Genomic DNA, 23,980 nt, shown 5'->3' on the forward strand with positions numbered 1-23,980 from the left:
GTGTGAGAGGTGTTGCCAGGCCTAGTGGATCCCCTCCGATTTGTATCTGATACTGAGGGATTCTGATGGTGAATTCCATCCACAGTGCAATATATTTGGTGCTGGATATTCAGCCGTTCCATATGTCATGACTTGTCTCCGAGGCACTGTTGGGTGAGTAAGTCAATTATCTGTCATGTGCAACATTCAGTTGCTCCTCAAGCAGTCAGTTATTAGGTTGTTAAAGACTTGTTGTACATATTGCTTCATTATGTATTTCTATGTTAAACTCAATATCAGGCTGTTTTTCAATGCATTGATCTCACTGGGTTCACTTGAGTTGAGGATAGAAGTATAAGAGTTGCCAACTTGACCTCAGAGGATGCAGGTGATGAAGTCATATAGTCCAGTCTATATGTGCCTGAGATCATGTGGAATGCTTACCCAATAGTGGTAAAAGCTCTTGCCTTTGAGCTGAATAAAAATGTTGCTACAAGGACTTGTATGTTTTAGAACTGAATTTTGTTTTAACATTTTGGCAGGGTTGCCAAAGGCCTCTCTTGCACCAGCTGTGGAAAATAAAACACAGTGCATGTTTGGTGGGTGAAAGTCAGGACTACCCTGTTAGCTGCAGAAGGTAAAAGGTGTACACTCACCCAAGTGACCTACTTGTATGTGTAAGTCTGGACCATGTCGGCAGCCATAACAGCTGGGCCCACCCTGTTCACACCAGATACTTCATCAGCTGGGTGAAATACTGGAGGAGTGCTGGCAACTCTGGAACTATACTTCAGCATCAGGACTAGGGGGGGGGGGGAGAAAAGATAAATGACTGGGGGGGGTGGGAAACGGGGAGGACGAATTCAATCTCTATTCTCCTGTTCCTCCTTTTGCTTCTGTTCAACTAGTTAGAAAAAAAACCTCATACACTACATGCCTCTTACATTGCATTCTTCTGCAGCTGTATCTAAATTGAACAGCCTGAGGCTTGTTTTTAGAAAATAACTTGTTTCTGGGAGCAACTAGGCAATTGATTAATGCCATACTGCGCAGAGCTTGGGAATTCTGAATCATTGGGGAAAATCTTCTACCTGGATTAGGAAAGTTATGTATATTGGAGTGTTATGATTAAATAATTTATCATGCAGTGTATGTATTTATTTCATGGATACAATTGTGTTACTTTTGAACTAGATTATGGTAACTAAAGAAGTATGTTTCTTGTAATTAGATTTGTCTTTCAATGTTTAATAGTAATACTTTTAGAGCATTTATTCTGTCAGTGTCTTAAAACGCTTCATGCAATGATTTTGCAATACAGTGACTGTTATGCAGGCAAACACAGCAGCCGTTGTGTTGTCAGAACAGATGAGATGGAGAAACTGGGAGAACGGAATAGATTCCGTACAGGAAGCGGGGTGGGAGGAAGTGTAATCAAGGTAGCTGTTGGAGTCGGTGTCTTATAATAGATATTGATTGACAGCCTATCCCCAGAAATGGAGATCGAGAAGTCAAGGAAGGGAAGAGTTGGAGATGGACCATGTGAAGGCGAGGGGGGAATAGAAATTGGAAGCCAAGTTGATGAAATTTTCAGTATTTTGCTTTTGATGTAGAAAGTGTTGTGTAGGTGAGAGGATTCCTTGGAGGAAGGCAGGAAAGATTGCCTGTGGCTGGTTTCAGAATGGCTTGTGATCTGATGCCTAGTGACTACTATAGTATGGCGTATGTGTTGTGTGGCTATGTGTGTTTTTTGCTCATTAAATAGTTTATGCAGCTCAAAGCCCTTGTGCCTCCATATTTCTCGTTTGTTCTTGTTGATCTCATAGGAAATGTACTGCATTTAAATCCCCGAGTGGAAATTATACAACCCTGTTATGCTTTGTTCCTGGGGCTGTTCCTTGCCTGGTATTCACTGCAGTGACTAACTCTGCTCCATTGTGATTCTGATATACAGCATGATTAATATTGTGATGCTTGATTTATCTAATGAGTATAAACACATCTGCATTCAACTGCCGAAATCATTAACTGTAAATTGACAGTTTGCATTTCAGTCGCCCTGTTTAATCTCTCTCAGTTTGAGTAGGATTTTTTTTAAAGCAAATCCTTAGTGTTCAGAAACAAAACTGTTAATCACTCAAAGTAAAAAGGGTTTGTCATCCCCAGCACAGGGAAAAGTGGGAGGGAGAGACTGGCCAAATGGAAGAGCCCATATTCCTTTTCTCACTGTCCACATTGTTGTTTTTGGGTCTAACTTTTTTTAAAAAAATGAATAAAGAACACATTCTACTGAATGTTCCTACATAATGAAAAGTCTAGGTAGAATCCATCATGACTAGTGGCTCATGCAACTAAAGCCTTTTAAAGATTTTAGGGCTTTAAAATCTATGAATAAAGGAATAAGATGTCTATCGACACAATATAAATTGTAAATGCACATGCAGTTTTGCAGGTATAAGAATTCACAAGATTCTGTCCGGGTTGGATTTCTTGCAAAAATCAACATGCCCCAGTTTTCGGCTTTGACCCTCTGAGCCTCGGCAGTCTCCGTGATGCCGGTTTGTGCCAATTGAATTTTGGGATCTGAAGACTTCCCTCCAGAGTAGACTGAACTGTTAATTTTTCCTTTCAACCCTTCCTTTTTGGAATTGTGGAGTAAGCACATCCCACTTTTTTTTTTACTGTGCCCCCCCCCACCAAGCTGATATTTTAGAAAAACCCCACACAACTGCAGTTTTAGAAATTCCCAATTTTCCTACTTGTGGGCAGCCTGCATGTGGGTCAGATCTCCAGACACAGGAGCACTGTGTCAATGACACTGATATTTCCCATTGCTTGAACTTGGTTTTCAAAGTTCCAAACGTGTCTCAGACAGGAGTATGGAAAATGTAGCTTTGAATCAAGTGTGAGTGGGGGAAAGGTGGTTTGAATCTCAACATATTCACATGGCTGACATGCTGACTGAAGTGAGGATCTCTAATTCAATAACTGTGGTGAAACTCTTCAGGATTAATGAGCACATTACCCTGGTCTTGAATATGCTGAGATGCATTAGCTGTGTTACATAAACCGGTTATTTTACTTATTTTATTGTGAACATGATTACAAAATTTAAAATTTACAGCCCTCAATTAAGACGAGGCGATATGTATTCTTCCACAGCCTTCCCTCAAATGAGTAGTGAGTATATGGAACGTAACTCCCAGCAAAAGCATTTGAAGTTAAGAGAAAAAGGAGACTGGATAAATATCTAGGGATGAGATTAGTGGTAATAAAAACAGAAAATGCTGGAGAAGCTCAGCAAGTCAGGCAGCATCTATGGAAAAAGAAATAGAATTAATGTTTCAGGTTGAAGACCTTTCGTCAGGTCTTCGACCTGAAATGTTAACTCTGTTTCTTTCTCTACAGATGCTGCCGGACTTGCTGAGCTTCTCCAGCGTTTTCTGTTTTTACTTCAGATTTCCAGCATCCGCAGTATTTTGCTTATGAAATTAGTGGTTATGGGGGATATGTAGAAACTGAGAGTCAAATAATTTTTTGGAGTTGGTGGGTCCTGTGCTTGTGGAGGGTTGTTTGGACATTAGAAGACTAGGGTTGACATGGGAATATGAAGATTAATGAATATTTTGAAGTTTTTCTTGACAATCCTTTGGGGATTAGTGAGTGTTTATGTTGAACTTTCCCTCGAGATAGATTCAATGTAGTCCACAGTAGGGTTTGTGAAAGGAGCAGGCTTGGTGTGGCAAATGGACTATTCCCATGCCATAATTTCTTATGTTTGTAAAATGAACAGGTCTGAGTGCTGGCATAATTCCACCATTGAGTTAAACTGTGTTGATAATTTTTAGTTAGCGGCGTTGGTTTAAAACAAGCATAAGTTGCTGCTAAGTGGTGTTCCATGTAACTTGGTAAAATTTGAGAGTTTATTTAGTATTGAATGTGTGCGCAGGTGAATGAAACCAGGTGATAAGTCCTAGTCCTGTGGTTTTACAGCAAGGTTCTTATTCTGCTTGTTACGAATTTTGAGTCTATAGTAGATGGTTTCTAGTTTGCCTTACCTACAATATGGAGAGTATCTTCGGCAGCCCAATATCTTGGTATACGACAGTGTGATCTGGGGCCATAACTATAAGACCCCTTATTGTGTGTACTGGATTCTGTGATCTCACATGTGACTTGTGTGCATTTCTCCCATCTTCTGGAAGGCAGACTGTTGAGCACTCCAGTGAGACAGGGCTAATTGTTAACCCAATGAGCTGGTTTATTTTAGATGAGATAAATGACTAAACAGAATACAGTTTTCAGTGAAATTGAACCTTGTGACATCAAAAACAATAAATTCTGCTCACTTTGCCCTTGACATGGTCCAACTTTCACTTTACTAATCAGTATCGCTGAACTGATTGGTGCTCGCTTAGGAAAAAGAGTCCTTTGCCTCTCATTCTCTGTTCCAAACTCAAATCTACCGCTGACTAACTTTCGAGAGAGAGGAATTCAAAGAGCTGACTTGTGTCTCCCCCTCTGTTCTCTATGTCATGGATTGGCTCATTGAGTTGCTAATGGAGCTACTACTTTGGATCAGAAACCTCACCAGTTCAGCTAGGCCTCTTGCTGCGCTCAGTGATTGGCACCAATCTGACATTCTGTGAGAACCGTTCTGAAATGTGCTAACAACCTCTACCGCCTCAAACTGATAGGATATGTGGGAACCACACTTCTGTTCACAACTTTATCTACTCCCATAGCTAATGAACCTAATCCACACCCTGAACAACTTGTGTATTGCTGGGAGTTAATCCATGGGGTGCCCATATTTAATTTAAAAGCAACATCATAATATGAATGAACTCAAAATCCCTTTTTAGGCAAAAATCTTAAAATTGAAACACTGCTGCTTGTTTGTACAAGATGTGCACTGTTACCGAGTGTTGTGCTACATGGGCGACCATTTCATTGATAGCTTTTCTTGTCTGTAGAAAACACAATGATGTCAGATTGAGTGGAAGCGTCTGTTTAGAATTCTCCACATCCTAGTCTTAAGTGCACAGGGCAGCAATTGCTATTGTGCGATGAGGAGGTATGTGTGGTCTAAGTGCAAAAGTCAATTTTGAATAGATGAACTAGATATATAGTGTGACTAATACTGAAGTACTGATTTAGTGATAGCAAAAAATAACTGGTGTATGTTTACAAGTGTGGTGCGTTCACAGGTGATGTAAACACCTTGCGACTGGACTTTCCAACTGACTTTCGTATAAGGAGTAATGACTGAAACTCAACTTGAACGACAATATCTGTTCAATGGGTGTGGGTGATTCTTATAATTTTGACGATGCGTGGTTCATTTTAACCTTTGCAAGAGAATGAGACATTTTTCAAAAATATTGTGGTAAGTTGCCAATGAAAAGTAAAAATTCTGGCTCACACCCTTGATTTAACCCTTTGAAATAATCAGCATTAGATCTGTTTCTAACTCAATAAAATAATGGTTTCACCTGTAATTTACTGACAATTTACATTTCAAAGTAATGGATTGTACGTGAAGTGCTTTGAGGCATTTCTGAGAGGCATAATAAGGTGCTGTATAAATGCAAGTCTTTTATATGTTAAAAAAGTCAATATCCATTTCAAACAGCTATTGAACTATACCTGAATCAAATTCGAGGGCTGAGCTTTGGCCTCCTTAGAGAAATGTGACTGAAATAACTTTTCAACCAGCTCCATTCATCCCCCACAATACTAAATCCCTCAAATGGATATGGAGAACAGCGAATCACTAACTAATGCTGGGAGGAGAGACAGAGTAGGACAATAACTGTAAGGTTTAGTCCTTTTTACCCCCATTTGCTTTATTCAGTCCTTTGTAAAGAAAGAACTTGATTTATGTAGCACCTGCCATGTCCTCATGACATCCCGGAGTAGTTTACAACTAGTGGAATACTTTTGAACTCCAGGCACTGTTACATAGGAAAATGCAGCATCCAATTTGCTCACAGCAAGGTTCCACAAAGAAAAAATGAGACAAATTGCCAGATTTTTGGTGGTGCTAGTTAAGGGAGGAATGTTGGCCAGGACACCAGGAGAACTCCCTGCTTTTCTTAGAATGGTGCAATGGGATCTTTTATGACCTCCTGGGAAGAATGGATGGACCATTAGTTTAACATCTCATCTAAAAGATGGCACCTCTGACAATGCAGCACTCCCTCAATACTGCACTGAAGTGTCAGCCTAGATTATACGCTCAAATCCAGAGTGGACCTTGAACCCACAATCCTCTGACTCAGCCAAGACTACAACCACTTTGTAGATTTGAGGAATCATTAATTTACAAGAAACTACTCTGTATTTATAACATTTGCTCAAATTATCTTGGTTTACAAACAGATTTCCCAGCATACGTTACTGTGTCGTTTCACTTACTGGTGTAGTTATACCATAGGTACTGGTTTGAGACCAATACCTCCTTCAAACAACCTGGGTCAGGCAGACTCAAGTTAAACTGTTGTATCAGTGTCATTCTCTGGTCTCTTGTGGACTGCTAGTGTAACTAGGCTGTAAGATACAAAGCCTTCATGTAACCGTGCTGCACAAAGTTCATGTTGCAATGTTGCATAGCCATGATGACCCAGCCACTGGGGTCTCCCGCTCAATATTTCTTCAGTTCTCCTTACTGCCACATCTGATTGTTGGGCTGCAAAACAGTAGTCGGAAGTTATGATTCAAAACCCTACAGGATATTAAACTTTGAGATTATATTTTAGGGACTTATGCACTGCACAAACTGAGACCAGTGAAGCTTTTGGTGTTTTGAGCCTTTATAGGAACACAGGAACAGGAGTAGGCCATTCAGCCCCTCGTGCCTGCTCCGTCATTTGATAAGATCATGGCTGATCTGTGATCTAACTCCATATACCCACCTTTGGCCCATATCCCTTAATACCTTTGGTTGCCAAAACGCTATCTATCTCAGATTTAAATTTAGCTATTGAGCTAGTATCAATTGCCGTTTGCTGAAGAGAGTTCCAAACTTCTACCACCCTTTGTGTGTAGAAATGTTTTCTAATCTCACTCCTGAAAGGTCTGGCTCTAATTTTTAGACTGTGCCCCCTACTCCTAAAATCCCCAACCAGCGGAAATAGTTTCTCTCTATCCACCCTATCCGTTCCCCTTAATATCTTATAAACTTCGATCAGATCACCCCTTAACCTTCGAAACTCCAGAAAATACAACCCCAATTTGTGTACTCTCTCCTCGTAACTTAACCCTTGAAGTCCGGGTATCATTCTTTGCTGTCATGTGGGCCATCATGGTGTGGCCAATTGAATGTTGCAGTTGAAATTAGGCGCTGAATTTCTTTACATGATGGATGATGGACTTGATGGAGTTGGAAGCATTGATGGGATATACTTATTGCATCAGATTTCTACTCTGTATGAGACCAAAATATGTTGCGATACTTCACTGCAAAATTTTCTGTTCTTTTCTACACATACAAAGTTTTTTTTAAGAAAAAAACAAATAATTGCAACACCTGCTGAATAACGCCACGCGTATTTTCACCTTAAACTCGGCAGTCCCATTCCTCTAGAGATAAAATCTCTACCTCTGAGCTGTATAGACCAGGATGGTCTCACCTTTGATCCACGATCTGTGCCGAGTTAGCAGATATGAGCAAGGATAGTGATAGGGCCAGTATTATTGGTTGCAGGACCTCTGGGCTAGGGGAAGGAAAATTGGCCAGAGTTCCTGCTCCTGATCGCTACATAGCAAGTGTGTGAGTTGCGTGTCTTTTTTAATGTATGTATATTATAAGCCTTGATGTTGGTTGTAGAAAAATACTGGAAGGTATTATAAAGGGTACGATTAATAATCACCTGAAGAGTTTAGCAGTTATTAGGGATGGCTTTAGGAAACTGAGGTCTTGCTTCACTAATCTAATTGATCTCTTTGAAGAAGTGACCAAATTAGTGGATGTTAACAATCCAGGAAATGTTGTGTACCTTGATTTCTAGAAAGCCTTCAGTAAATTGTGGTTTAGCTGGCTGTTAGGAAAGATTAAATCATATGGGTTTGGCAGTCAGATGTTGTGCTGAATAGGCAATTATTTGTCAACTCGCAGGTTAGAGGGTTGTTGTCAGTGGGAGTAGATCTCTATGGGGCCAGATCACAAGTGGGGTCCAATGACTCCATGTTGTGATCACTGCTGTTTATCTTTGTAAATGATTTTAATTAGGGCATTAATGGAATCATTCAAAACTTTGCACATGATATGGAAGTGTACACATTATTTGGTAATTTAGACCAAATCACTTGTATTTAACAAAAGCAAAATACTGCGGATGCTGGAAATCTGAAATAAAAACAGAAAATGCTGGAAACACTCAGCAAGTCAGGTAGTATCTGTGGAGAGAGAAACAGAGTTAACATTTCAGGTCAATGACCATTCATCAGAACTGGAGGATTTGGAGATGAACAGCTTTTAAGCAAATACAGAGCTAGGGGAAAGGGGGGCAGGGAAAGAACAAAGGGGAAGGTCTGTGATAGGGTGGAAGGCAGGAGCGATTAAATGACAAAAGGGACGATGCTGCGAAGCAGAAGGGATAGGTAAAGAAATATATTTGCTTAAAAACAATATCAATAGATCATGCAGTGGAAAATCTTCAAATATGAGATGGATAGAGTACAAAATAAATATATTCCAGAAGGTGGAAAGTGGTTTATCAAAGATAGAGTTTTGTGGATAGACTGTTCTATTTACTTTTGTTCTAAATATCGATAGATGATTTGGACTTGGGCAGAGTCTCAAATTCTGCTGATGAGACAAATATAGGGGGTTTGGCAAAGAATGTAGCCCACTGTGAAGGACTTCAGGAAGATATAGGTTGTGGGGTGGACAGACAGGTGGCAGATACAATTTAATGTGGATAAGTGTGAGATAATACATTTTGGGAGCAGAAACAAGGAATGAGAGTATATACTTAATGGAATGATTCTGAAGGATTGGCTAAGCATTGTGACCTAAAGGTTCAAATACATAATTCTTTAAAAGTGCAAGTGCAGGTAGACAAGGCCAGAAACAAGGCCAACAGCATTTTGGGTTTTATAAGTAGGGGCATTGAGCACAAGAGTAAAGAAATCAATAACTTGAACAAAAAATTGCTGTGTGCAGTTTTGTGCTGCTATCGAAAAGACATTAAAGCCATAGAGAATGTTTAGAATGGACTCCCCAGAATGATGCCAGGGATGAGAGACTATAGTTAAAAGTAAAGACTTGAAATACTGGGATTATTTGTACTGAACAGAGAAAGCAAAAAGGTGATTTAACAGAAGTTATTAAAATTTATGAAGGGTTTTGATAGATCGAACAGGGGGAGAATATTTTTTCTGGTTGGGGATTCAGTGACGAGGGATCATCAATTTCAAATCCTCACTGAGTGAGGAGAGAAGTTAGGAGAATATTTTTGTAATGCAGATGTTTTTTGGAGCATGGAATGCTTTGCCCCAGGGAGCAGCTTTTAAGGGAAGAATGGATAAATATTTGAAGCAGAGGGAGATATTTGACGATGGAGAGGGAGGGGCAGTGGGATTAAAAACAGAAAATGCTGCAGAAGCTCAGCAAGTCAGGTAGCATCTGTGGAAAAAGAAACAGAGTTAACGTTTCAGGTCGAAGACCTTTCGTCAGAGACTGATGCGGCAGTGGGACTGATCCGGCAGTGGGATCAGCCTTTGATTGCTACAGAAAAGAGCTAGCATGATGGGCTGACTGGCCTCCTTCTGTGCTGTAAACTTCTATGGCAGTCAGTGTGGATAAGTGCAATTTATGCTTTTGTATTTGGGGATACTCCAGACATGAAAAAGCTGGGGTTTATAAGAAATCATTGAAAGGTGTGCAAGCAGTGTGGCAAGGATATTGGAAAGGCAAATTGAGTTTTAGGTTGTATTGCTAGGACAATACAATTTAAAAATCAGAACCCTTATTTAAGCTGTAAAAGGCTTTGGAATGGCTGCACTTGGAGTATTTTGGCCCCCACACATGGCAAGGGATATTAACCTAGGAAGGACAAAGTACAGAGGAGGCTCACAGATCTGCACCATTTGAGTTACATCATTCATAGTTTTGAAACGCCACCTGTGGTCAGTACTTTGATAAGTTGGGTTAAATTATAACCTATAATTATCTAATTTATCAGAACACGTTATACCTGATCTTTAAGAAATAATCCACATAGGCACAGCAGTACTGGTATTCCTCCATACACTTACTGCAGTGTGAGTTCCCAAGCTTGCCCCTGCCACCAACAGGCAGTAGTGCCTGTTGCTTCCCCAGAGAGGAGTGAAAAATGAGAGTGCATTGTCCAAAGATGCTAGTGGCTGGGAACTGGTTGCTTACCCACCATCTCCTCTGATGAATGGTCAATGACCCGAAGAAGGGTAGACAATTTTATTTGTATAAATGGAGATAAAATTATTCGAATGTAATTTCAAAATAATTGCTGGAACAGTGAAATAATAAAATACTTAGTATTTTCCCACCCCCAATAATATTTTATTCATAGTGGTGTCTGGCCACTGCTCGCTTGGCATGCTGGTTAAGTTGTTACATTTTTTTTAAGGAAACACATTTTTGAGTTGAGCTGAAGTATTTATTTTTAAAATTCTACACTCCCACTTGTTTTAATGGAAAGCTGTTATATGAGCCAAAATGGAAAGCTGTTATATGAGCCAAAACATTTACCTGAGGAAGGAGGAAGCCTCCGAAAGCTTGTGAATTTAAAATAAAATTGCTGGACTATAACTTGGTGTTGTAAAATTGTTTACAAATATGAGCCAAAGGTAGGGACAGTGTTCTTGGCCTGACACTAAGCCATGTGAAAATGAATAATAATTGCCATGCTGTGGTTGAATTTTAGATGCTACCGGTGAACTACATGTATCCAATTCCAGATTGAAGGATGTTGAAGCAGCTTACGCAGCACAAAAATCGGAGGTTAGTATGTGAATGCTTTATGCTACAGGCACTTAACTTAAAGAAACCTCAAGAGACACTACTTTGGATTTTTTTTTCTAAACGGTGACCAATTGGTCCAGTTTGTTAAAACATTGCCCATTCATTTTAGGTGCTTTGAGACCAGATGAAATCGCTTCATTTTGAAGTTAGATCCTGAGTGAAATGAGTTTAGACTGTCTTATATAATATATAATATAAAATAAAAACTGAAAATGCTGCAGATACTCAGCAAGCCAGGCAGCATCTGTGGAGAAAGAAACAGAGTTAACGTTTCAGGTCGATGACCTTTCTTATTTCAGGTTGTCAGTAGATACAAGTGCACAGCACTAATATTTCAGCAATAATTGACCAGGTCACTCATAAGAATAGATCGTGTTGTAGATGTAAATATTGCACTGGAGCAGGGTTTGAAATTGCTGCAACTCTGGCATGATTCTTGTGCTCCTGAGACTTTTATTCATTAACTTCATTCCTGGGTATGGACTGCAAAATTATAATAAATCCTAAACAACAGCGTGTGATGCTTGACTGAGAATTAACTTATCACAGAGGAAAGAACTGCTATATGCAAAGGCCTGTGCTGAACCATGAGGGGCATGCTTAATACTTTTAGGGACTTAAAACAGAGACAAAAGAACTAATTGTGAAGGACATTTGCTACAAGTTATGACACTAATTTGAAAAATTAGGACTTCAGCCATGGGGATTTTGCAATTTCTGAGATTCTTTCTTGAAGTATTATTGGAACAGACTAATACTAGAGACTTGCATAGGCTGAATATTCACAGCCCAAGCTATAGTTTCTGCAGGCATTATCTTCTGTAGCCTACTTTGGCTAGATCCCACCTTTCTTGATCTTAAGCCTAGTGCAGCGTGCCCCTTATTGCAGGTTATTTGGACTTGCTAATGTTTCTTCTATATTTACAAATGTGGGTAAGAACTATTGCTATTTGGATATGTGCTTATTGGTCATGTGATAGCTGCTTTCTTCCAACATTCGCAATTCATGTTCACAGCAAAAAGGCATTTTCCATAAACAGACCTGCAAACAAACTAAAACTTGTACCATATGTATAGGTCCCACAGTACTAACAATTACCCTTCTACCATGGTGTAATGCAATGGAGATCAGATTATGTGGGCCACTCACTTCTTTCTCCTATCTATCAAAAGGCAGAAAATATCACACTCTCAAACTATTGCATTGGGGCTAAAACTAACAGTCAACTTTATTCACCAGTATGTTAATTACACAGAAGGAGAAACACACAACAGGAAACTTAACAGTAGAATCCTCGACTTGACACAAACTGTTTCAAAATGATAAATCTTTAGAAGTCTATTCCAATAACTCTGGAACTGAGTGTCCAATTGAACATCACATCGACAGTTGATTTCTCTGGATCCTTTTTGCCACCTCTGTGGAAACGGTCAAAACCGATAATTAAAAGATCCTAAGGCTGCCTTTCAGATATAGTCCTGTCTTTCTTTGAAATGGAGGCAGGATTCTTTGAAGAACAAATGGATTCTTTCTTCATAGTCAAGTGGCTAGAATGTTAATTATTTCTCCTAGACAAGTAGATCAAAGTGGGAGTAAATGGACAAAAAGGAGCTCGAGTATATAATGCATTTTTAACTTTTTTTTCTGACAGGAGAGTCAAAGAAAACTTAAATAACAAAAGACCAAAGTAGTTAAGGAAACAAAATACAGTTTACTCCTGATGATTCCAAGTAGTTTTTTTTTGCAGTAAAAAGAATTAAATTATCAAATAATTTCAATAAGCAATGTAAACAACCCTGGAAAGTAGGAACCTGCTGCTTAAAAAAATTAAATGATCAGATAATTGAACTTAAACAATTGTGAATTAAGATTAGACTAACACAGTGGGCTCCACTCTGCATACACCAGCATAACAAATGCAACTGGAGTCAGATACTCGTGCATTCACGCTACAACTGTAGCATCAATGTGAAGCAGTTTTGTTTCACACTGGTGCTGCAGTTATGCTGTAACTCCACCGAGTGTTTGACTCCAGTATCAGGACCCGACATAACATTGGAATAAGGCAGAATGAGATTCCCTGGAGAGGGGAGTCTTGCTCCATTTCAAAGTCAATTAGGCCATCACATCCAATTTAACCTCCCAAACTTAGCATTTGTGCAAAACGATTTTGGCTTTGCATTGTGCTGAACTTGTGGAGTGTGAATGCACCATCAGTGTTCAGGTACATTAGCTCCTAACATACTGCCTGTACTGAAAGAGACACATGCACACAAAGATTGAGCTCAGTGAATGGGGGAGAGGAAAAGAAAGGGTACTAAACATTGCACATCCAGGTTATAGGCCAGGCTCTGGTTTGAACTTTCAGTCAAAATCTACCAGAGCAGCCCAACTTTGCCTAGCCCCTTTGCTCCCAGGATGGCTGCCTCTTAGATCTTTGGGCTGCCATAATGGCTCTGTAATTAGCCCATTAAGGAGTGAAGAAAATGAGCCGTTAACACTTGTACACGCCAACTTCTAGAGGTTAATGAGCATGTAACAAGGGTAATGTAATAATCGTGGGGGACTTTAATCTTCATGTAGACTGGGAAAACCAAATTGCCAAAAGTAGCTTGGAGGACGAGTTCACGGAATGCATTTGAGACAGTTTTCTAGAACAATATGTCGAGGAACCAACTAGGGAATAGGCCATTTTGTATCTAGTATTTGTAACGAGACAGGTTTAATTAGTAATCTTATAGTTAAAGATCCTCTGGGGCAGAGTGATCATAATATTGAGTGATGTAGTTAAGTCCGAAACTAGGGTCTTAAATTTAAAGCCAATTACGTAGGTATTTGGGATGAGTTGGCTAAGGTAGATTGGGAAATTAGATTAAAAGATATGATGGTAGATAAGCAATGATGAACGTTTAAAGAAATAATTCTTCATTCTCAACGAATATACATTCCCTTGAGGAATAAAAACTCCACAGGAAAATTGATCCAACTATGGCTAACCAGAGAAGTTAAGGATAGTATTAGATTAAAAGAAGATGCTTACAATTTTGCCAAAAAGGGTAGTAAGCCTAATGGGAGAAATTTTAATGGGGAATAAGAAACTGGCAGAGATGTTAAACAAATATTGTGGGCTCGATTTTCGGGTGCGTTCGTGGCGGGGGGGGGTTGCGAAAATCTGGGATTCCTGGGGTGGGTCTGGAGCCCGGCTCCAACCTGCCCACTTCTGGTTTCCCCAGTGACACGCTGACATGCGCATGCAGCCCCAGCATGTGGGACTCCCGCCGGCAATTAAAGCCAGCGGGGTGCCACTTAAAGTACTTAAACAGGTACTTCAGGTCGTTAACAGACCTGATTGATCTGATATTTTAGGAGGGCTGGGATTTTGAAATTAACTGAGACTGTTTCCCGTACTGGGGGAAACACTCCCAGTTCAAATGGACGTGTTGCAGCCATCAGCCTGTGGCAGCTGCAAAGGTCCATTTGACAGGTGGTGGGGGGGGGGGGGGGGACCCTCACTCATTGCAGGAGGCCACTCTGTCACTTTGGACAAAGTTTGGCCTCCACCGCCCTCCTCCTAACAATAAAATTCATCAACTTGCACACTTACCCCGGTGTCCAGACACATTTACCTACCTTGCGGACCCCCTCAAATGTACATCTGCCGGATGGGGGCCGCCATAGCTGCAGTCATGACCTCCTCGGAGGGCAAACAGCATCACCAGCCTCGCCGGCCACGCCATCCACCTCTGACACATGGAGCTCCACAACACAGTGCTGTGACACATCCACCTGCACAGCAGGAGGGAGAGCAACAGCAGAGAGAGATACGTCGCAGAGGGCACTACCCTCGCCACAGGGTCTACAGACCAAGACTCGGCTTCCTGGACCCCTCTGAGCAGCAGTGCACACGGAGGCTCAGAGTTACTGGACATGTAGTCGTGGACATCTGCAGCCTCCTTCATGCCGAGCTGCTCCAGGCTGGCCCGAGCACCATCTTCTTACCTGTCGCTGTCGAAGTCGCCACTGCCCTCAACAACTTCTCCGCATCCTTCCAGGGTGCCATCAGGGACATCTCCGACGTCTCTCAGTCGTCTGCACAAAAGAGCCCTGCAAATACACCTACACCCACTCTGCAGTGACACAATGGGTGGCATGAGTTGTGGATCTTCATCGTGATCCTCAGGAAAGGGCATTATTGCACAAACCAGACAAGATTTGCAAAGACATGGCAGTAGTGGTGACAATATAATATGTTATGTGACTTGATCAGAAATTAAATATAGGTAAACACCATGACAAACCCTCAAACACCCTTGTGCATCCCCTTCATGCTCACGACACATTTGCCTTACGCTTCCTACTACACATATGTGAAGCATGCCCTGTGGCTGCAGCACAGGTAGTGGCAGGTTGAGTGAGGCTGACTGTGAAAGAGATGCATGAGAGGGTGAGTATGAGATAGAGCCATGAGATTGTATGAGGATTGGATTGAGTGGTAGTGGCGGGATGAGTACTGGCGAGGTGAGTCAGTGCAGGTAAGATGAGGATGAGCTTTGAGTGGGTGTGAGGGGTGATGTGATAGAGTAGTGTTGGCAATGCAGAAGGAGATGTGGGATGGGGGCAGTGATGTGGCAGATGGAGGGGAGAGGAATGAGTAAGTGTACTCACTTCGGCTGACCTACTTAGGTCATTGCAGCGCCTCCTGAACTGTATGCAGGTACGCGATATGTTGGTGGTGCTGGTGACATCCTCTGTCACCTCGAGCCAGGCCGCCTTGGTGGCAGAGGCAGGCCGTTTCCTCCCACCTGCCGGGGGGAAGATCTCTGTCCTCCCTCTCCTCCTCACCCCATCCAATGATACCTGGAGTGAGGCATCATTAAACCTGGGAGCAGCCTGCCCCCTGGGCTGCTCCATGCTGTAATTTTTCCTATTTTCTGCAACATCAGTCAGTAGAGGACTGCCCCTTTAAATAGAGCTCCTCCAGCTGACAGACCTTGCTGCGCAGCTTACCAGCGGGAAACCTGGAAGCACAGGTAAGTGGCTCCAATTAGCCTGCGATTCCGTGCGGATCACACTGATTTCACCGGGCGCGTTACCCACGCACCCAGTCGACCCCCTGCTGAGAACCCACTGCCCTGCTAATATCGAGCCCTGTGTATCTGTCTTCACAGTAGAAGACACAAAAAACATACCAGAAATAGTGGGGAACCAAGGGACTAATGAGTGAGGAACTTAAAGTAATTTAATATCAGTGGAGAAAAAGTATTTGAGAAACTAATGGGACTAAAATCCCCTGGACCTGATGGTCTACATCCTAGGGTTTTAAAAGAGGTGGATGCATTGGTTTTGATCTTCCAGAATTCCTTAGATTCTAGAATGGTCCTTGTGGATTGGAAGGTAGCAAATGTAACCCCGCTTTTGAAGAAAGGAGGGAGAGAGAAAACAGGCAACTATAGGCCGGTTAGTCTGGTATCAGTAGTAGGGAAAATGCTAGAATCTATTATTAAGGACGTAGTAACAGGACACTTAGGAAATCATATGATTAGGCAGAGCCAACATGGTTTATGAAAGGGAAATCATGTTTGACAAATCTTATTTTTTTGAGGGTGTAACTAGCAGGGTAGATAAGGGGAACCAGTGGATGTGGTACATTTGGATTTCCAAAAGGCGTTTAATAAGGTGCCGCACAAGAGGTTGTTACACAAGATTGGGGTTCATGGGATGGGAGATAATATAAGTTTCAATGAGATCACCTCTCATTCTTCTAAACTCCAGTGAATATAGGCCCATTTTACTCAATCTCTCCTCATATGACAACCCTCTCATCCCAGGGATCAATCTGGTGAACCTTCATTGCACCCCCTCTAAGGCAAGTATATCCTTCCTTAGGTGAGGAGACCAAAACTGTACACAGTACTCTCGGTCAGGTCTCACCAGAGCCCTATAAAATTGCAGCAAGACCTCCTTACTCTTACATTCCAAGCCCCTCGCAATATAGGCTAACATACCACTTGCCTTCCTAATTGCTTACTGTTCCTGCAAATTAACTTTCTGTGATTCACGTACAAGGACATCCAAATCCCTCTGAATACCAGCATTTCTTAATCTCTCACCTTTTAAAAAATATTCTGATTTTCTATTCTTCCTACCAAAGGATTGGTTAACGGACAGAAAACAGAGTAGGAATAAACGGGTCATTTTCCGGTTGGCAGTGGGGCGCCACAAGGATCAGTGCTCGGGCCTCAGCTGTTTGCAATATATATCAATGACTTAGATGAGGGGAGCGTGTGTAATGTATCCAAGTTTGCTGACGATACAAAGCTAGGTGGGAGAGTAAACTGTGAGAATGATACAGAGAGTCTGCAAAGGGATATAGACAGGTTAAGTGAGTGGGCGAGATGGGGGCAGATGAAGTGGGGAAATGTGAAATTATCCATTTTGGTAGGAAGAATAGAAAATCAGAATATTTTTTAAAAGTTGAGAGATTAAGAAATGCTGGTATTCAGGGATTTGGATGTCCTTGTACATGAATCACAGAAAGTTAATTTGCAGGAACAGTAAGCAATTAGGAAGGCAAAAGTGGTATGTTAGCCGATATTGCAAGGGGCTTGGAGTATAAGAGTAAGGAGGTCTTGCTGCAATTATATAGGGCTCTGGTGAGACCTGACCTAGAGTACTGTGTACAGTTTTGGTCTCCTCACCTAAGGAAGGATATACTTGCCTTAGAGGGGGTGCAATGAAGGTTCACCAGATTGATCCCTGGGATGAGAGGGTTGTCATATGAGGAGAGATTGAGTAAAATGGGCCTATATTCGCTGGAGTTTAGAAGAATGAGAGGTGATCTCATTGAAACTTATAAAATTCTTAGAGGGCTTGACAGGGTAGATGCTGAGAGGCTGTTTCTCCTTGCTGGAGAGTCTAGAACTATGGGCATAGTCTCAAGATAAGAGGTCTGCCATTTAGGACTGAGGTGAGGAGAAATTTCTTTACTCAGAGGGTTGTGAATCTTTGGAATTCTCTACCCCAGAGGGCTATGGATGCTCAGTTGTTGAGTATATTCAAGATTGAGATCGATCGATTTTTGGACACTAGGAATCAAGATATGGGGATAGGGCAGGAAAGTGGATTTGAGGTAGAAGATCAGCCATGATCTTGTTGAATGGCGGAGCAGGCTCGAGGGGCCGGATGGCCTACTCCTGCTCCTATTTCTTATGTTCTTATAATCTAAATCTATGTTTTCAAACCCTCTTAACATTTACTTTGTTGAAGAAAGTTAGTACAGTAATAATTTTATGTGGAATGGCAACCCCTTTATATATCTGCACATGTTCCTTTTTTTAAAACATTTTAAAATAAATTTCTTTTCCATCTTCAGTATGAACGGCTGAAAAAACTTTTCACGGATCTAGAAGAGAAAGAGGCAGCAGCAGAGCTCCAGATAAAGCACCTATCTTCGGAATACAGAAATCAGCTACAGCAGAAAGAAGTAGGTCGAAGGTTTTATACACTTTTGTTCCTTTACATAGGACCTCTTGTTCCAGGGTCAAATGAATTGTTAACTGCATAGTTATAAAAAGGCTACTGCAACAGTTTTAATTTTCTTCCTCTCTTTCTGCTATTTTTTTCCTCTTTCCCTCCCCAAAGATGTTGACTTTTTTGGGTGGGGGGGTTTGCTCTGTGGATACTGGTCTATCTCTACTACCTTACCAAAGTGATCATCTTTCATGTGTGAACTTAGACAAATGAGTGTTGGCAGGCTATTTGAGCACAAGAAGCATCACACATTAGCCAGGTCCTATCCTCACCTGATGACGAGCACTTCAAGCATAGGCTGCTGGATGGTGATCAGTTTTAGGTGATCAGTTTTAGGAGTCCAGTCAAGTTTTGGTTTCCCTTCCCTAATCCAGCTGAAGCTGGATCAGTTGTAGTATCCCTAACAGTTAGTTAAATCAGCTAACTTAGCACAGACTGCAGATCAATCCTGGGACCTTTCTGGTCTGCAAGGCTCAGCTACTCGCTGCTTAACCAGCTAAGCCACATCAGCATAATTGCTTTTCAGTTCCTACATGCGATCTTCTTTCTCTGGAGTAATATCCAAGTCCAAATTTAAATGCACTTTTTGTTTCTTTACTCTTCTTCACCCACTGATGGTTCATCCAGTCTGACATGGTGGGAAACTGAGAATCATTTACATGGATTACATGGAATTTACAGCACAGAAATAGGCCATTCAGCCCAACTGGTCCATGCTGGTGTTTATTCTCCAAATGAGTCTCCTCCCACCCATTTCATTTCATAGTGTGTGAATTGCTATTGCTAAGATATAGAAGATATTTTCCCAGGTTATAATTTCAGAATCCTAGTCCTGTTTGCCATTACACAAATGGTTTAATTTGGAAGAGAAACAAAAAGTGAAATCTAATTATTTGGATCTAAACTAATGCATTGTATTAGAGGCTGGTGGTGAAATTCTCAAGAGGTAGGGTTAAGGAATTGTAAACACTGGCTTAAGAACCATGTGCTGTGAATTCAGAGAATGAACACACATTAACCAGGAAATTGTATTTGAACAGTCAATTTGTCACGCAGTCACTAGAATATTAATTACCATAATCATTAATTGATGAATAGCCCCAGTTCAATTTAAAAGCTCTACATTATCACTGGGTTAGACTAGAACCTAAAATAACCGGTGTTTAACCTGTTTTTTTGCCGCTAGAGGGTATGTTTTATAAGTATTATCATGCGATTGTACTTCTGAAAGAAACGCACTCAGTATTTCAGGAACTCGCTAAGTTTTGTTTTGATTTCTTCACCAGTTTGTATTTTTACACAGCTAATGGTGGGCCTAATGAAATTGGTCTTTTTCATTTTTTAAATTATTATTGCATCTTTCTGCCCACTCTTTTAAGTATGTTTGATATTGGAGAATGCAGCTAACTGAATTGTTCATGGTACCTGATATAGGTTCAGTAACAGGGCAGTGCGACATATCAAACCAGATGGCAGAATGCAGGTTTGCACTTTTAATCTTCTACCTGCCAATTTCACCTTTCCCAGCATTAGGAGGTGCCAAACTGAGGTGAAGTACTGGTTTATAAAGAGGGAAGAAGGGTCATCCTGGCTGCTGTCGTGCAATTTCGGGCTGGGTTCAAAGTGGTAGTGACAGGATGCCTGCCCCTCCTCTTGACTGAAGTGGAGGGTTAAATATACCTTAAAAACTAGAAGAGGTTGCTGGTAAATATCTGGAATGAAAAACCACATTAAACTAATTATAATATTCTGAAAATTGAAGCAAGTATTCTCCTTGTTGGGGAGCTAGGTAAGGTCTCTTTGATGTTGGCTCGAAGATGATGCACCAGGCATTGAGGAACTAGAATCAAGTCAATCGTCTGTGGCAAATTCAAGGCAGACAGCTCTCCAACAGTCACTCCAATGCTGTTGAGTTAATCTGGTTCATTGGCAACAGGATATGTTTACTTGCTATTGAGTGTTGGCATTCTTCTTAATTGGTTACAGATAACCTGCAAGTCATAATACCCTAACAGGTCGGGTGGCTCTGGCTGGACAAGTAGAGTGAAGTTACCAATGCACTTGAGAGTAAGCTGCACGATTCTAGCTGAGTAAATTCCAGCAGGGCTCCTGTGCACACGTGGGGATCCCTCAGCCACTTACTGCATTTGTACGGCAAGTACGCCTTGCCACTGACCGTGCATTGGGTGTAACTGGTGGGATTTTCGGGAGAGCCAGGCTTCCCTCCAGTTTGCCTTCAAGTGTGACATCGCAACAGGTTGGTGTGGGCGGAAGAAGTGTTCATCCCCGTTGTCGGAATTTATCAGTGGGCCAGAGAAGGGCAGAAATCTGTTCTATATTAATTCCACACCAGAAATGATGTGGAATTTCTAGGCTCTTGTGTCAGTGGACTACCTATTGTTAATTCATCTTTCTGACTCTCTGGCTTAGTGATCCAGTTCAGCTTTTGGTCAAGGTGATCCTTTTAAATGTTGATGGTTGGGGACTCTGCGATGGGAGTGCTATTGAAGGTGATGGAGAGACGGCTGGGTTTTCTCTTGTTCAAGGTGGTCATTACGTGGCACTTCTGTGGCGCTAATCTTACTTGCCACTTGTCATTTTAGCTCACTTAGAATTAAGTTTTAATGCAGCTCAGTGGATTTGGCTGCCTGATTCATTATTTTGTCTCTTCTTTTTTTAAGGTGACGATAAGCCATTTGAAAGCCAGACAGAATGCCTTACAGGATCAAGTACAGAAGTTCCAATCTGCCGCTCAGCCATCACAGGTGGCAGTCGGTGTTACCTCACACACAGCTTCCACTGCCTTTCTGCCTGTTGACATGTCTCGCACGTCCACTTTCCATGGGGATACCATGGATTTTGGAGATGTCATCTGGTCCCAGCAAGAGATCAACAGACTTTCCAATGATGTCTTGAGGTTGGAAGCTGATGTTTCCCATTGGAAACAGCTAGCACAGGTCTGTGAATGATATCATGCAGGTAATCTAGCATAAGATGGAACAATTAGATAATTGTTAATGCTGCAGTTTCTGAATCCTGGGATTTCCCATGCTGCTTTATTAATCTGTATGACCAGTACATTTGAATGTGACTGCTCAGTCAGCTCTGGATTCCAAATGTTTTTGATTTGTTCTATATTTTCTGAAAGCCCATTATTTGATGCATGGGAATATTGATGGTGATAATGACTTACAAGTGCTATTCCACACCTACCAGCCTGGCTGGGTGCACTATAAACTCTAGACAACAGATTCAGATGTAATTTTAGTCCAAACGCACAACTCTACATTAAATCAATTACTGATCCAGGCATACACAAGGGTTTAAAACATCTTCTGGGGAGGGTTCTATAAATGAGGATATGCATATTTTATCCAGTGCATGTCGGGGAATTTGGAGGATTGGGCAGAAAAATTGAAGTATTTGATACCCTTTCCAAAAAAAAAAGTCAATGTATGTAATAAAATACTGCATAACAATGCCCTTGTTGCAGTTCTTCTATGATTATTGTCTGTAGACTGTAACCAGTCGGGATGAATGATGGAAATTATATTATGAATATTGCCCTGGATTTTCTGCTGAATTGTGACATTATAAATTTTTGTGTTCTTGAAAGTTTTATTCCTGGTTGTTCACCTCCTCTAAAGTGGAACCGTAGAAGGTTACAGCACAGAAGCAAGACATTAAGCCATCACGTCTGTGGTTTTTTGCTGAAGCAATCGGAAACTAATCCCACTGCCCCAGGCTCTCCCCACAGTCCTGTATCTTCCTCTGCTTCAAATATTCAGCCAATTTTCTCCTGAAGGGTGGACTGGTCTCTGTTTCAACCACCCCCTGTAGTAAAGCATTCAACAAAAGAAATTTCTCCTAACCTCTCTTTGTGACAATTTTAAATTGGTGATCCCTTGTCCCTGACTGCCCAACCAGAAGAAATATTCTTTCACTCTGTCTAGACCTTTCATAATTTTAAAAGCCTTTATTAAGTCTCCTCTTGTTCTTCTCTGCTCCGGTGGATATTGTCCCAGATCCGTAAATCTTTCCTCATAATTATTGCATCATCCTGGTGAGTCTGTGCTATATGCTTTTTGTAGTTTTAATGTCCTTTCTAGAAAATTGCTGAGTGTCCAGCTTATATATGCTCTGTTGGAAAGAGCAGGCTCAATGGTCTCTTCTATATTTAATACAGATCTTGTTGCGTGTGCACACTGACATAGGCAATGTAGGTTGGGGAAAAAAGTAACTCCTTTTTATAAATGTTATTTTTAGGCAACCAAGGGTGAAGGGATAGTCAGCTCTGACCAGGATGATGGTTACAAATTGCAGAAGACAATCAAGGTAAGAACTTCAGACTTCTCAAACACATTTATCACTAAGTTGCTTAGAAAGGCCTGAATTCCAGCAGCCACCTTAAGAATATAATGTTAAAGTATGAGAGCATGCTACCCCTGAAATCATTATTTTCTATTTGTGGCTGTGTTGATTTATTTTTGTCCTCCCTTCATCTGGCACCGATCTATGCTGTGACACCATGTCCATTGGCAGTCACCTGGTACTTCACCCATGTGACGATTCTCATTTATATAATTGATGCCAGTCTGTTCCAATATCTTGGGGATAGTGGCATCGCAGCTGATCCCGATTTTATCCTCACTTGGCATCCGCACGTCCCCGGTGATGGTCAGTGGCTATCAATCAGGAGTGCGCTTCCCTTGGCCATGGGTCCTGAGGCCAATTAGAGTGCCACTACTACTAATCCAACTGAGATCAGCTAACTCACTGCAGCCTAATGATTATAAATGAGATCCTTCTGGTCTAATTGGGTTAGTACCACACTGGATGATGCATTCACCCACTCATGAGTAGGGCCGCTTATATTTAAATGGAACGTCAGTAATTGACCAAGTTTTTTTTAAACAGCTGGAAAATGTAATAAATCCTTTTGTCGTTGAGGCAACTTATGGAGCATATTCGTGTCTACCAGATCAAATTTTGTTTAGATATTCGTCTTCCTCATAAGACACTTGACAGTTTAGCACAAGTCCATCCATCCTGACTACATTTTTAAAAAAAATGTTAAGAATTTCAATCACCTTTTTTCTCCTTTTTGTTTTTAACATTGAATGCAGACACACCTGGTCAATTGCTTAGGAGTTGCGAAGGACTGCAGCAGGAGGGCATTGAATCATCAGTGGAGATAGTCATTGACCCACTAAAGCAGTGATTGTTGTCTCCCTACATTCTTGTACTACTGTCAAGATTAGTAGCTGTTTTTCCCATCCCTACAATGATGCCATCAGCAGTCAGTTTAAATATGTTTAAGCTCAGCATCCTTTTTAATAAAATCAAGCTGTTTTAATTTTGTTTGTGGAAAAGCACAAGATCCCTTGTATGAAAATTTAATGGTCTGTTGAGCCTCAGCACTCTGATTATGCCGTAACATCATGTGGGAGGTGCTGAACGAA

At 41.2% G+C, this 23,980-nt stretch overlaps 1 protein-coding gene across 1 annotated transcript in view; it reads left to right on the forward strand.

Annotated features, from left to right (window-relative positions):
- The window catches only part of trip11 (thyroid hormone receptor interactor 11), a 100,912-nt gene that overhangs the window by 5,544 nt on the left and 71,388 nt on the right, over positions 1-23,980 (forward strand). The window contains exons 2-5 of the mRNA XM_067991979.1: positions 10,890-10,966; positions 18,361-18,471; positions 21,200-21,475; positions 22,785-22,853. Coding sequence (XP_067848080.1) covers positions 10,890-10,966; positions 18,361-18,471; positions 21,200-21,475; positions 22,785-22,853 — 533 coding nt within the window. The remainder of the gene's footprint in view (positions 1-10,889; positions 10,967-18,360; positions 18,472-21,199; positions 21,476-22,784; positions 22,854-23,980) is intronic.

This window comes from Heptranchias perlo, chromosome 10 (assembly GCF_035084215.1).
Source record: "Heptranchias perlo isolate sHepPer1 chromosome 10, sHepPer1.hap1, whole genome shotgun sequence".
Classification (NCBI taxonomy): domain Eukaryota; kingdom Metazoa; phylum Chordata; class Chondrichthyes; order Hexanchiformes; family Hexanchidae; genus Heptranchias; species Heptranchias perlo.